Here is a 15,364-nt window from a genome sequence, read left to right as displayed (position 1 = left end):
AAGAAAAAGTTTTTTAAGTTTGATGTTTAAAGATACAAAAATGAGCATAAAAATAACATTATGTTTTTCCTATAATCATCAACAGTAGTTTTTGTTTGGTTTGGTTTTGTTTGTTTAAATGTTGACCTAAATGATTGTTTTGTCTAAATTTCAAAAAAATTTTTTTGTTTCCATGACCAAGATTAATGATCTTTATGTAGAAATTGTTAACGGATTAACAAATTGATTGGTTAATGATGATCGATAATGATGATGATCCAGAAAAAAAACAAACAGAAATCAGGAATTTGTAACAATTGATAAAATTCTTTCTTGTGTGCCCTACACTGGATTACATCTGATTTAGGATTTTTCATCTTGATGATGATCTTTTCTGTTAATGATCATTTCTTAATGGATAAAAATCTTGAGAATGAAATTGATGAATAAACCACGAGCTATATAATTTAATTGTCATTATTTGTAAATTAAATGAACCAACAACAAATGTTGAATGAAATAATTATTTAATCTTGGAAAATCTGAAAAAAGATAATGACTTTATTATTTTAACCAAAAGTCCAATCTTTTTGTTAATTTCCATGATTCATAGTTCAGTTAGGTTAGGTTGATGGTTATGAATATGACTATGACTATGATTCATAGCTGAGTGAGGTTAGGTTGATGACTATGACTATGACTATGAATTCATAGTTGAGTGAGGTTAGGTTGATGACTATGACTATGACTATGATTCATAGTTGAGTGAGGTTAGGTTGATGATTATGACCCTGACTTTGAGAAAAAAAATTGGATTCATTTCACCCCAAACATTAATGATGATTATTATGATTGTTGTTATTGTTGTTGCCATTACCATCGTCACCACCACCATACACGATTATTATCATCATCATACTACCACCACCAAAAGTTAATTTAGACATTTTTTTCACGAAACAAAAACAACAAACCGACCGATCGGTCAAAATAATGATGATCATTATTTTTTTTCCCATTAGTTTTCGTCGTCGATCGACGATTTTTTTTCAATCAACCATTAACCATCATCATCGTCGTCGTCGTAGCCGGTGCCATTAATAATTTCATTTCGATATTTATTCTCCGAACAAAGTTGTTCAATCGAATTGAAATTGATCCATTGTACGAACGAATTGAAACTCAAAAACAAAAACTTTCACTAATGTTTCCAATCAACCAAACCAAACCAAAAGCAAAAAATTGAAGCAGGGTTATCCTGTCCTTGTTCATGAAATTCGTGAGTTTCAATTTTCACAAGCATGCAAAAAAACAAAGCATGGGGAACCCTGAAGCATAATTAGTCTTTTTGATTAAAATTTGATACACTTTACAAACGAAAAAATTGATCTAATTTTCATTTATTGATAATGACTTTTATTCACGTTGATTATCTTTACATTTACATCATTATATCATCTGATAAAACCAAAACTAGCCACGTTTTCATCTTTTTTTTCCCGTAGATTATCATCATTATCTTTGTCGTCGTCGTTTGGATAACATCATAATCACGAACAATACACTCAATTAAGCAATGTTGATAATAATAATGATCATCAACAGACCAGAGGGTTACCTCAACGAATCAAACTCCAAACAAACAAATTGTCATGCATAACCGACCTACAGAATGATAATTGCTTAATTTCGGTTCAGTTTTTTTCGGGTTTTACTTTCTTTCCACCATCGATCTCTCGAGAATCATCAGATGACTGCAGCTTTGTATCATCATTATCATTCGATCGAAAAAAGAATTCTAAAACCAAATAATAATAATTTTCAAATGAAGACAAGAATGTTTGTTATTTTCTAAATGATGATAACCTGATCGCAAATACCTATGATTTTTGATTTTTTTTTTTTTGATTTTGCATATACCTAATGATTAAATGGATCAAAAAAAATAGTCATGGCCATCATCATCATCATATTGATGGTTGGTGTTGAAATTCAACAATAATAACAAAAAATCATCAAAAAAAAAGATAAAGATGTTTTACCATTATTATCATCATCATCATATCACATGACAAGTGTCTATCTTGCATATAATTATGATGTTTATATGAAAGATAATAAAGATGTTGTTTGGTTGCTATATGGGGAAATATTTTCATTTTGTTCGATGATTGAATTCTTTATTGGCCCTCAAAGATCCTGGTCTGACATTTCGGGTGGTAGTGATGGTGGTATATGATCGTCGTTGATGATGATGATGGACCCTATGATTTTGTTTTGTTTCTTAAGGTAACCTGCAAAAATCCTGACCGAAAAAAAACCTATAAACCTGACCTGTCAAATTATCTAACAAAATTGAACTGAAAATTCTTTCCTTGGATTATCAAACAGGGTTAAAGAGCTGTGTGTGTGTTTTTAACAGTTTTTTTTCTGAATCACTAATAAACCCTATGAACTCAAAACTATCTGATCTGACCTGAAACAACTTGAAAACTGGGAGAATGTGTTAAAAATATTTATGTTTAGCATTCACATTTAACACACACACACACACCTGAAAAGAAAATTGAAAAAAAAGTTCAAGTGGTCATCACCATCATCAAATCATTCTTTTTTGATATTTTCATTTCAACAAAAAAAAAATGAAATAATTTTGTTTGAATATTTGAAAAAAATTGAACAGAAAATTTGTTTCTCTTTATTTATTGTTGCTGTTTGGTTATTTGTACAGAAAATTTATTTATTTACCACACTCATTGATGATACAAGTACCATTGATTGATTGATTCATAATTTCATCAATGATGATAGATAATCATCGATTTCAAATCAATTTTTTTCCTGGAAAAAAATTAATTTTTTGATTCAAAATTGAATAAAACAAAACAAAAAACCAAAAACAAAACCAAAATAAACTAAAAAAAACCATAAAATTTTTTACATGTTTTTGTTTAACAGAAACGAATCTAAGAATCTAATATTTTTTTAATGGTTTTTTCATAAATTCGTTTGGTTAATGTTCGTGAGTTGTTGTTGATAATGATGATATTGAAGTTTTTTTCTAATATTTAAAAATTGAATGAACAAACAACAAATTAATGACTTAATTTTCATCATTCGTTCGCTCTATATGTAGTGTGTTTGACCTGACCTTTTTTTTTCTCTCTCTCTCTCACTTGAAATGACCCTTCGGTATTGGTTCCAATGTTTTTTTATGATTTTTTTCCTCGAATGGTCATTCAACCACCACCACCAATGATCTTAGATGATGTTGTGAAGCAAATCATGACCACCACACATCGAGTATGATGATCACCAAATCTCACCACCATCAAGATCATATAGGTGAAAGGTGGTGGTGGTGGTGGTCTTTTCACGATAAAAAGAAACAAGAATGATATTTTCGATGAAAACTCTAGGTCCTTTTGGACAGGAAAAAAACTTCATTTTTTTAAAATTTCACCTGAAAAGGTCATGAAAATTTTTTCAAGTGTTTTTTTCAAATGAAATTCAAATACAAAAATAGAAAAAACTTTTGTTGGAAGAGTAGGACCTTGATCGATCGATAGTTTCGATCGATCGATCTAAATATAGTTGTCGAAATTGAAATGAATGAAAACAACACCTATGGTCATCATCATCACCACGACCATTATTTTTCAACGTTCAAAAACATTATCTTGTCCGTGATGAGATAATGGTGAATTGGTGGTGCGCGCGTTTGTATTTGGCACGTCTTCATCATCATCATCATCATCATCGATGATCATCACGAGAATGCGAAGAAAAATATTCCATCATCATCAGAAGCTATCATTATTTTCTTTTTTTTCTTTATGAAAAAAATTTCTCAAGTCAGCCGGACCGGACCCAAAAAAAAAAAAAAAAACAAAGTTTGCCGAACCCCTCCGAATCGATCAAAAGACCAATGAATGAATCTACCTGGAATGAAGGTACCTGTTGTTGTTGAATGAATGATCAACAACAATAATGAAAAAGAAACGAGCAAAATCAAACTATATGATCATCATCAGGATGATGGCGAAGAAAGATGATGATGAAAATGGCTTAATTTAATGTTTTTTCTTTACACAGGTTTCTTTCTTTCGATCAGTTGAAAGTTGCACACACTTTACAATCAGAGTGTTATTATGGCATTATTATTACCAAGGAGGTTATGTTTCATTTGGTTGGGTTCTTGTTTGATGATGATGATAAAAATCATTCAGATCAGTTGTTTGATTTGATTGGAGAATTTGTTTAAGTTTTCCACCAAAAAATGATAATAATCCGAAATAAACATTTTTTTTGCCCATCCGAGCATCATGGTGTTAACATCAGAAGATGTTTTATTATGATGATGTTGATTACAACCATGTTTATGTCCATTATCATTATCATCATCATCGTCGAAAAGATTTGCTTACTTTTTGCTTTATAATTAAACAAAAAAATGCTGGCCCTGTTTCTTGTTGTGATACGCGATTCATTATCACATTACCACCACCACCACCACCATCAAACGAAGATAATGTCTTAATCCATCATCATCGTTGTCGTCGTCGTCTGTTTTGGGTTGTTCAAAACTCTTCACCAAACTGGAGCTAGTTTTTCTTTTTTTTTCCATTTGCCAGATAAAATTTCAGGAAAATTTTTTCGAAACTTTTTTGCCAAAAGTGTGAGATTTTTTTGGTTTTTACAACCCAAACACCAAAAGTCAAAAAAAAAACAAAAAATTTAATTAGTTCAATCAAGAAACCTGTGTTGGTGTGTGTGAATCGTTCGATCAATCAATTCGAAATTGATAAAGACCTTGAAATTGGCCAATTCATTTTCGCAAGAATTTTTCGTTTTATTGAATAAGATTTTCATTTTTTCATTAGCAGTATCAATTTACGAGTGAATTTGGACCAAAAACAAAAACAAACAAACAAAAATTGTTTTAAAAAATGTTTCAGCAAATTTCTTTGGCTAAATTACCACCATTCAACAACGATATCACTTAAAACGAAACACCCCCTCCTCTCCCTCCAGCTCAAACTTTCCTCCCCCCAATCATCGAACACCCAAAACACACTCCTTTTTTTTCTTCTGGCTAAAATGATGATTGTAAAAAAACTGAAAAAATGTCTTTATAATAAAAAAGTTTTTTCAGTGAAAATTGGCCCGAATTTCTTCGATTTTTTTTTTTGAATTTTATTTTCAGAAAAAAAGCCCCAAGGGTAAAAAGTAAGGAAAAATAAGATATTATAAAGACATTTTCAGTGAAAAAAAAACTTTGGGAGAATTTTTTCTTTTCCAAAAATCAAATGAATCAAAAGAACAAGCAACAAGTTTGTTTTTTTGTTTGTAACTTGTAGCAATTTTACGCATGCGTACAAGCAATATTTTTTAGGCGCAGCAATTTCCGAACAAAAGAGAACAGAAGAACTTTATGCTTTCTGTTATAGTAGTGGTCAAAGATAATAGTATGATTGTGGGAGGGTTTTAATTGTTGCATTGAAATACGTATGCTGCTAGCAAATTTTCAAAAAAAAAAAAAATAAGACCAGTTTCATTCGAAAAAAAGTATAGTATTCTTTGCTCTTTCACCAAACAAAAATCATTCGGAATTTTATCTTGTTCATGTTGGTTGATGGTGTTTGTGGTACAAAAATCACCCGAAAAAATTCAAAATTTGTTTGATTATCATCACGGTGGTGTTTTCTATGTTACCTCGTGTTTGATATCCTCCTTGTGTTCAATTTATTTTCAACCCAAAGAAAGTTTTCGTGATTTTTTCAATCCAAAAAAAAAAAGAAAAAGTTTTCCTGGTTTATTTTCGCGGTTTTCTGTTCCGTTCTGTTCTGTGATTTGTTTGTCGGCTTCTTGTTCTTGTTGTTTGCCGTGTGATGATTCAATTCTATGATTATTATTATCGTCTGATTTTGTGTGTTTTTGTTTGTTTTGATGGTGGTAATATCATCAATTTGATCATTATTTGATTGTGTTTGTGTTCAAATTTCAAAGATGTTTTGCTTGGTTTTGTTTCAATGTTCGTCAATGATAAATTTATGAAATTTTCATCGTTTTCGATTGATCGATTGATTGATCAACAACCGCAACGAATTTCCGGATAATCAAAATATGTTTGGTGTGTGAAAATTGTTTTTAAAAACAGCAACAACAACGATTTCTTCAACCAAAAACGGTAGGTTATTATCATTTCCTTTCATTTTTTTTGATAAAAATCTTGGTTTGGTTTGGTTGTTCGACAAACAATTTTTTAAATTCAAAAAAACCCGATCTATCGATCGATATGGTAATAACCTGGGTAACACCAGGATTTTTTTTCTTCTGATTCCACCACGGGCTATGAATTTCTTATCTTATTTATTGATCAATCGATCACTTTACTGATTAAAAAACCAGAAAAAAAACAGAAAATACAGCTGCAGATACCAATATTTTTGGGTTGATGACAAGTAAATCACCAACATGATTTAAACATGAAACAGGATTATTTTCATTCATTGGCCTGATCATTCACCTGAAAATCATTGGCCAGATGATTGGAAATATAATGATAATGTTTTATCAAATATGAAAAATCTAGAAAGAAAAAAGATTTTTGATCTTGATCTTTTGATATTGATCAACAACAACAACATCCATATGTCCAACCATCATCACGAATATTGTGTTTTGATTTTTGTAGACTGATGCTGTCACCTTACCCTACTTGATTGGTTGTTGATTTGTTTTTGTTTTTGGACATTGTTTGTTTCCCCACTTGTTGTTGTTGTTGTTTCCATTTGTATATTGACCGTGTCAATTACTTTTAACATGAAATTTTTTTTTCGGTACAAAAATTGATCTGATAGGATCAGACGCGGGGACCAGCTGACCTTTCATTGATGATTATGATGATGATGATGATCTGACATTTTGAATTTATGTTTCCAAAGATAGAGAGAGAGAGAGAGAGGCTGTATGCACGCGTTTCCCCATTGGATGTATGTATGACATTTAATTTGATTGAACACACGGAAAAAATGAAAAAATTAAGTTAACAAATGTTGATGATGTGCGTGACAACTAGATCAATTTTTTTGGTAAAAAAAAATTGAATTAAAATTGAATTATCATCCTGTATAGGTCCTATGGTCCTTTTGCCTGTCCTGTCCTGTCATTTATAGAATTTGATTGAGATCAAAACATTTAGACAGGAGCTACTTATGTTTGTGTTTGACCATCATCATCATCATTTTCATTTTCCCAATGCAAAAAAATGGCCTTGTTTGGTGTTTTCATATTTGGTATGGTTGGTCAACAACGAGAAAACTTTGGTCCCTTGAAAAAAAATACTGACCGTTGATAATTGAGTTGTTGTTGTTGTTTTTTTAACGTATCTCTTTCGTTTTTGGCTGTTGATTACCCTTATATTTTGTTTGTTGTTGTTGTTGGTTTTGTAACAACAAAAACAACAAAATTCGTTGTTTTTTTATTGAACAAAAATCAAATTGATCGGTTTTAATGGATAATGATGATGATTATTATTATTATGAGGGTTCATTCATGTGTCCTAAAGCGATTGATTCATATTTGTGTAATGATTACAAGGATTTTCTTCTTTTGTAAAATCCCTGTAATCATTATATTAATGGCGAAATACATGTTCGGATATTTGTAATTACACAAATATGAATGATTAGATTAGATTGTCAATCGCCAACGCAAAACATTTTTTTTTGCCAAGAAAATTTTTGATAACTCTTTTTTCTTCGTAACTATCATGATTTTTTTGTTTTGTTTGTTTGTTTGAAAGAATTATGGCTCAATGTGAAAACTGGTGAGCGAAAACTAGAGGAAGGTGAAATGAAATGCAAAGAAAATCAGATCACCTTTTGGTATAGGGTGGTGATCATGGTGGTAATAATGGTGGGTTACCAATCTTTGCCATTGAAACACCACCATGATATCAATGATCACATAGATCATTTGATGATGATCGGTAACAACATTGAAAACATTATATTCCTTTTGGTCCATTGTGTTTGGTTGACCATATTGTTCCACCATTATTATTATATCTACGATACCTATGCGGTTTTTTTACTTTACTCAAGGAAAAAGAAGAAAAAGAAAAAAAATCTGAAAGTCATGTCTTTATATCATTTCTACCCTTTTTTTCTGCTTCTTTTTGAATGAAATATTTTCAGGTGAATTTTGTTTTTTTTCTTGGTTTGAATTCAAACATTTTGAATAGAATAGTGGTAAAAAAATATCTATATTTTTTTTACCTGCAGTTCCCTGCAAGTCAATCAATCGATTTTTTTTGAACCATTATTTTTTTTCTTTTTGTCCCCAAAAAAATTGTTGTTATTATGTTGGCGGCGGCTACCTGTTTACCTGTCTCTCTATTCTTCTATATTTTCCATTCATTTCATTTTCATTTGTTAAACATACTGATTGAGCTAGATTGATTGAGTTTTGAGCTAACTAGCTAGCTAGGTATTTTTTCTTTTTTTTTACTACAACAAATCAGGCACAGGTATTGCTTTCAAACATTTTTGTTAAAGAATTTTTGATACTTTCTTTTGTAAATTGTTCTTCGTCGTTTGCCGTTTATTTTTTTCGGCTATTTCAGCTTAAAACGACCTTCGAATGAATTTCTTTTCATTTCATTTCATTTTACCTGCCTAAAATATCATTGATATTTTGTTTGTTTGTGTGTGTGTAGGGAAACAAAAAATCCGATTTTCTATTTGCTGATTAAGTTTCATTCATCGATTCAATTCTATCGATTTGTTGCAATTTGCTAATATGCATAGCAATATGAATTTTTGGATTATCATTTTAAAAAGTCGACTTTTGTAATGGATGAAAAGTTTTTGAATCCCGATAATGTTTACCGAAGAAGAAAAAGACCATGATGATGGTGAAGATGATGATGAAAAAGATAAAGTGTGACCAACAGTGTAAACATTGATTCATCTGATGTAAGGATCATGGTGATGATGAATGAATGAATGAATGAATGGACAGTGCGAAAAAAATTTGTTCATTCTTACACCATGTTTACTTTCTGAATGCACATTGATCACATACTGTGGTAGTACGGGGATCGATCGATCGATCGATTGATTTGTGTCCGAATAAATCAAGTCGTCATAAATCAGTATTGTCCATTCATTCATTTCATTTTAGTTCAGTGTTTGTTTGTTTGGTTAAAATAAATAGAAAAAATTTTCAGAAATGTTTACGAAAATGTTTAATTGAAGATTTTTTAAAAAAATGTCTGAAACTTTTTTTTGTGGTTGTCAATTTTAATTCTTCGTCGTCGTCTTCTTGGCCGGATCAGATTAGATTAGTCATGTTTGTTTTTCGCCAAATTCCTAATGTTTTTTGCTTGTTATCTTGTAGCCTGTCTGATGAGAGCCGAAATGTCAAAATTTGTATCGTCATTCAATGGATAATGATATCAGATTTTTATCCAAAATGGCCAGCAAAAAAAACAAACATTTTCAATCAATATTTATTCATCATCTTGACTTGGAATTTTTGATCGCCAAAAAATAAAATTTTTATTTTGCAATTTGCCAACAAGTTTTTCTGGCCACTTTAAACATTTTCAAATGGTGAAGATTTTCAAGTCTGAATATCTTTTATGTAAAAAAAAATAAAGATGCTCGAAGCATTGATATTGATAGCTTATCACTTTACTTCAATGAAAGAAAAACATAGGTGCTTTTGGATTACAAATTGAACCACTATCCTCATCATCATTTTTTTTGAATTTTTGAAAGATTTGATTTTAATTGAAATCGAAACAAGAACCGAAAAAAAAATTTATTCAACAATTTCGACAATGTAAAAATGATTATCGTTTTTTTTCATTTCATTTCATCTTGATGTTTGTTTGATCATCATCATAATGATAATGTCCATCATTAAATTGACATTAATTTTTCTCTTACTAACCATCATCATCAGCATTTGATTAAGCTTCTGGTTATATATTTATTCAGGCTACTATATATGTGTGTGTGTGTCTAACCATCCGATTCAATTCGATTTTGATGATGATGATGTTTAATTCGTTGGTGAATTTCTCTCACTGGTAAAATTCATTCATCATCATTTTGTCGAACAAACATAAAAAAAATGATCATCATTAGAATTACATTACATGGTAATCATCATCATCGTTTGTTCGACTTTTTCTGATGTAATGTTTTTTTGGTCATAATTCACACCCATCCATCCATCCAACCCATCATACAGATGTTTGTTTGTTTGTTTGCTGTTTTTCCCTTCTCTAGTTTGATGATTAGATTTATCGTTTTTTTGTTTTTGTGTGTGAAACATGATGATTATTATCGTCGAAAACACGTGGTCATCAATTGTGGTGATTGTGGACACGTGTCTGCGTTGAGGATTGTCATGTTCAAACATGACACATGTTTTTTTCACTCACTCTCTCCTCCCTCTCTCTAGGGGATAATTATATGGTGTCTTTTTTGATGTTGATGTTTTTCTGGGTAACCGGAATTTGCATTTTAAATGAATGAAAGAAAATATTTGCATTTTCTTTCATTCAAATTAAATTTGTTTATTTTAATTCTCAATATGAGATTTTTATTATTTCAATGAAAATTTTCACTTTTAAAACCGCAAAACAATATGGCGCCCGAAAGAAAAGAAAAATTTTGTTTGAACAATCCTCTGCGAAACAGAAAGATTTTTGGTAAGCAGCAGCAGCCAAATTCTATTTTCGGTATTTCGGTTTGTTTCGGTGAAAAAGCACACAGAGATTGACTGAGTGTTAAATGTTTGTAAAATGTTTCAAAATATAAATGATACCGAAAATGAAAAAGAAATTCTGGTCATCATCATCATCATCATCAAATGTTTCATTCATTCATTAAATCTTTTTTTGAATGATTTATATTCTTTTTTTTGGAGAAAAAAAGGCAAACATGTTAAACATCATTTGATTTGAATCAAAAAAATTCATTCATTGATGGTTGGGGTTTGTGGTTTCCATCAATAAATGAATAGCTATAGTTTTTTCATTCATGGAAAAAAATGCCAGGAAATTTTTCAATTTTCTTTTAGTTACACAATTGATGAATGAAACTTGATGGTTTTGTTATGTTATGTTTATCAAACAAACATGAACAAACGTTTGGAAAAATTATCAAACTTTTTTTCGTAATCTTATATCATAATCATCGATTTGCGCATCTGTAAAAACGAATGAAAGGAAGAAATTCTTCTCGTCTAGACTTTTAAATTCATTCAAATGATGATGATGTAATCCAGAATCCATTTATCCAAAAGTTTGATCTTTAGGTCAATGAAGACTTTTGTGTGTCTTTTTTTTGGTTTTGGTTTCCGACTTTTACTTAAGATCGGAAAATAGATTAAAAACAACATAGTTTTTCTTGTTTTCACACATGTGTTTGGTTTTTCATTGTAATTTGATTCCGTTTAATTTTTCCTAAAAAGTTAATTTTATTGTTGCTAATGGTCATTATGAAATTATTATTAATTAAGGTTTATAAAATTAAATTTAAATTAAAAACAATACAATATGGAAAGGTTAAACAATTATCAAATGGATCATATAAATTTAGTAATAGTTTCAATGAATAAAAATTACTTTTCACTATCCTTTTGCTTATGCTTTTTTGCTTTTTGTAATCACAACTCTACACCGTTTATTTGTTTATCTTTCGAATCATTTTTTATCATTTTTTCTTATCTATTATTATCGAATTTATATTTCAAAAAAAAAAAATGAACAACAACAATCAACAACAACAAAATACAAATCCAAACAATGTATCGGCGAATTTGAATGAAACCGATCCGAATTTATCCAATATATCGGATTTCTTTATCACGAATGATCCTTCGCTACATGCGGTTTCATCTCGCCAATTTGAACAGCAAATTGGCAATGAAGATCAAATCAATCGTGATTTTAACTGGCTGGACTATCAAACGGGCCAATCATATTACGATCCGGTTGCATGGCGCTCTAGTCCAGTGCCAATGAATACAAATGCTAATTTGATTCATGAATATTCTGGCAATGTATCATATAATGATATATTGACTGAATCAGAATCAAATTCAGCTGGATCAATCAATGTATCGGACGAATATTTTGTTTTAAATTCTTTGGAATTAGATTCGCCGATACAACAGCAACAACGACAACGACAATCACCACCACCAGCACCACCATCAAGCCCGACACAATCGGGAGATGAATTTATCATCATAGATAATTCCTTGGAACATGATGATGAATAAATATTAGAAAAATTCCTTAAATTTTTTTATTTTATTTATTAATAAATATGAATTTTGTATCTATGGCTTTTCCTTTTATTTGATTTTATTATATATGAAATAAAATTGAATGTTTTATTTTATTTATTAAAATTTTTCATTAAAAAAATCTATCAAGTGTCTTTTAGTCAACGAAGGGTTAGAATATTTAGCTTTAGCTTTTTTCTTTCATTCAAATGATGATGCAATCCAAAATCCATTTATCCAAAAGTATGAAGACTTTTATGTTTTTTGGTTTCCGACTTTTCGAAAAAAGAAAAAATAGATTTGAAAGATTGGGGTTTTTGGATGTTGTGTTTGGTTCTCCATTGTAATTTGATTCCGTTTAATTTTGTTGTTGTTGTTGTTGACTGTTGTTCATTATGAAATTAATGAAATTATTATTATTAATTAAGGTTTATAAAATTAAATTTAAACTGAAAAAATTGGAAAACAATTAAACAATTATCAAATGGATCATATAAATTTAGTAATAGTTTCAATGAATAAAAATAACTTTTCACTATCCTTTTGCTTTTTTTTGCTTTTTTATAATCGCAACTCTACACCGTTTACAAACTCTTTGCTTATCTATCGAATCATTTTCATATCATTTTTTTCTTATCTATTATTATCGAATTTTTATTTCAAAAAAAATGAACAACAATCAACAACAACAAAATACAAATCAAAATGTATCGGCGAATTTGAATGATACCGATCCGAATATATCAAATATTTCGGATTTCATTATCACGAATGATCCTTCGCTACATGCGGTTTCATCGCGCCAATTTGAACAACAAATTGGCAATGAAGATCAAATAAATCGTGATTTTAATTGGCTGGACTATCAAACCGGTCAATCACATTACGATACGGTTGCATGGCGCTCTAGTCCAGTGCCATGCAATACAAATGATGTAGTGATACATGAATATTCTGGCAATGTATCATATAATGATATATTAACTGAATCAGAATCAAATACAACTGGATCAATCAATGTATCGGACGAATATTTCATTTTAGATTCTTTGGAATTAGATATGCCGATACAACAGCAACAACAACGACAATCACCACCACCAGCACCACCATCAAGCCCAACACAATCGGGCGATGAATTTATCATCATAGATTCCCTGGAACATGATGATGCATAAATAGTTTCATAAAAAAATTTTTTCATTTATTAAAATTTTATTTCATTATTTAAAAAAATTCTATCAAATGTCATTTACATCGTCCACGAAGGGTTAAAATAATCAGCTTTAGCTTTATTATTCTTTCATTCAAATGATGATGAAATCCAGAATCCATTTATCCAAAAGACTTTTATGTGTTTTTTGGTTTCCGACTTTTAAAAAAATAGATGTGAAAGATTGGGTTTTTTTGGATGTTGTGTTTGGTTCTCTATTGTAATTTGATTCCGTTTAATTTTGTTGTTGTTGCCTGTTGGTCATTATGAAATTAATGAAATTATTATCAATTAATTTGGAAATATTAATTAAGATTTATATAATTAATTTAAGCTGAAAAAAATTGAAAAGGTTAAACAATTATCAAACGGATCATATAAATTTAGTAATAGTTTTAATAAATCTAAATTCATTTTTCAACTACGCTACTTTTTTTCATTTTTTCTTTCTTTTCTTTATACTCTGCAACTACAAACAATTATTGAATCTTTTTATCTAAAAAAAAAAATTCAAATTCGAAAATGAATTCTCAACAACCCAACAATTCTAACAATAACAGCAACATCAATGAAGCCAACATTAATGCTAATGTTTCGGCAGAATTTCTAGTCACACATGATCCATTGGATCATGCTGACAGTACGAGCCAATTTGATTTAAGAATTGGAGATGAAGTCGAAATTAATGAGGACTTCAATTGGCTTGCTAATCATACAAATAATCGGAATGCAGAGTGGCGTTCAAGCCCTCTGCCACCAGTACGTATACATATTGAACGTGCAAGAAGTGTGCCTAACGTACACGAATACTCTGGGAACGTTTCTTATAATGATGTACGTTCCCAGTCAGATTCCGATATATACTCATATCAAAGATCACAATCATTTCAAGATTGTGGAATGTTTGTCAATGTCAGTATACCTGACATAATGCAACAATTCGGAGGTAAATGAAAACATTTTTTAAAAAAATTTTATGATATTCTACTAAATTTTATTTGATTTAGATTACTCAGACTCCGATGTATATGCAAGACCGGTGAGTGTGCCACCGGCACCGATCCATTCTGATTCTTTAGAACATGATGACTAATCATGTAAATTTATTTTTTCTATGTTTATATTATTTTTTTATTAAATTTTATTCATTTCTTTATAAGTTAGTTTTTTGTAATCATTTTTTTCACTTTTGAATACCTTTACACTTTTTATCTTTCGTAGTTGCGCGAACTTATCTAATCTTTCGAATCTCAAATGTTTATCATGAATTTTTCGTTTTGTTTTGTTATCAGTATTATTTGTTTTGTGGAAACACACGAGCAGCCAAAAAAAGAATAAATTTACGTGATTTTCATTTTCTAACATGAACACATTATGGAAACTCTGAATGGCGTTCAAGTCCCATGCTTAGAGCACAAAATGACCATAATACTGTGGTCATTCATTGTTACGAAAAAATTTTTTTCTTTCATTATTTTATACTTTTTTTTCCTTTTTTTTTCTTTCAAAATATCAATAAAATTTTGGAGTTATGCTCCTTAAAAAAAAAAAACTGTGGTCATTCAAGAATACGATTACGATTACGATTACGATTACGATTTATTGATCTACGTGGTTTATTGATAACACTCGAATTATTCAAATAAAAATGGAATCGAAAAACAACAATCAATCCAATACAGCAATTAATGATAACGAAAATCTTGTGTAAATATAAAGCAAGACTCTTTTTATATACCTGATCCAAGAGATCAATTAGAGTCTAGCAGCCAATTCGAAGAAACAATTGGCAATTTGGATCAGGTATCCGATGATTTTAATTGGTTTTACTCCAATACTTACCAAGATGAATTAATGATG

General features: G+C 29.9%; 1 protein-coding gene across 1 annotated transcript; it reads left to right on the top strand.

Moving 5' to 3' along the window:
• The first annotated feature begins 13,918 nt into the window (after positions 1-13,918).
• On the top strand, positions 13,919-14,663 carry LOC113794018 (uncharacterized). The gene is made up of 2 exons (XM_027344100.2): positions 13,919-14,450; positions 14,512-14,663. The coding sequence occupies exons 1-2, from the start codon at positions 14,027-14,029 to the stop codon at positions 14,595-14,597; spliced, it is 510 nt and encodes a 169-aa protein (XP_027199901.2). The 5' UTR covers positions 13,919-14,026; the 3' UTR covers positions 14,598-14,663.
• Positions 14,664-15,364: the final 701 nt, after the last annotated feature.

This window comes from Dermatophagoides pteronyssinus, unplaced genomic scaffold (genome assembly GCF_027571235.1).
Source record: "Dermatophagoides pteronyssinus isolate colony J.1.1.1.1 unplaced genomic scaffold, Derpt_VIB-CSIC_2022.12 sq0020, whole genome shotgun sequence".
In the NCBI taxonomy this organism is placed as follows: Eukaryota; Metazoa; Arthropoda; class Arachnida; order Sarcoptiformes; family Pyroglyphidae; genus Dermatophagoides; species Dermatophagoides pteronyssinus.
The sequence above is the reverse complement of the archived record's forward strand: the minus strand, read 5'-3'. Positions and strand labels throughout refer to the sequence as shown.

Coding starts and splice junctions, on each gene's coding strand:
- LOC113794018 (XM_027344100.2), top strand. CDS start 14,027: ATGAATTCTCAACAACCCAACAATTCTAACAATAACAGCAACATCAAT. Junction 14,451..14,511: donor CATAATGCAACAATTCGGAG/GTAAATGAAAAC, acceptor TATTTGATTTAG/ATTACTCAGACTCCGATGTA.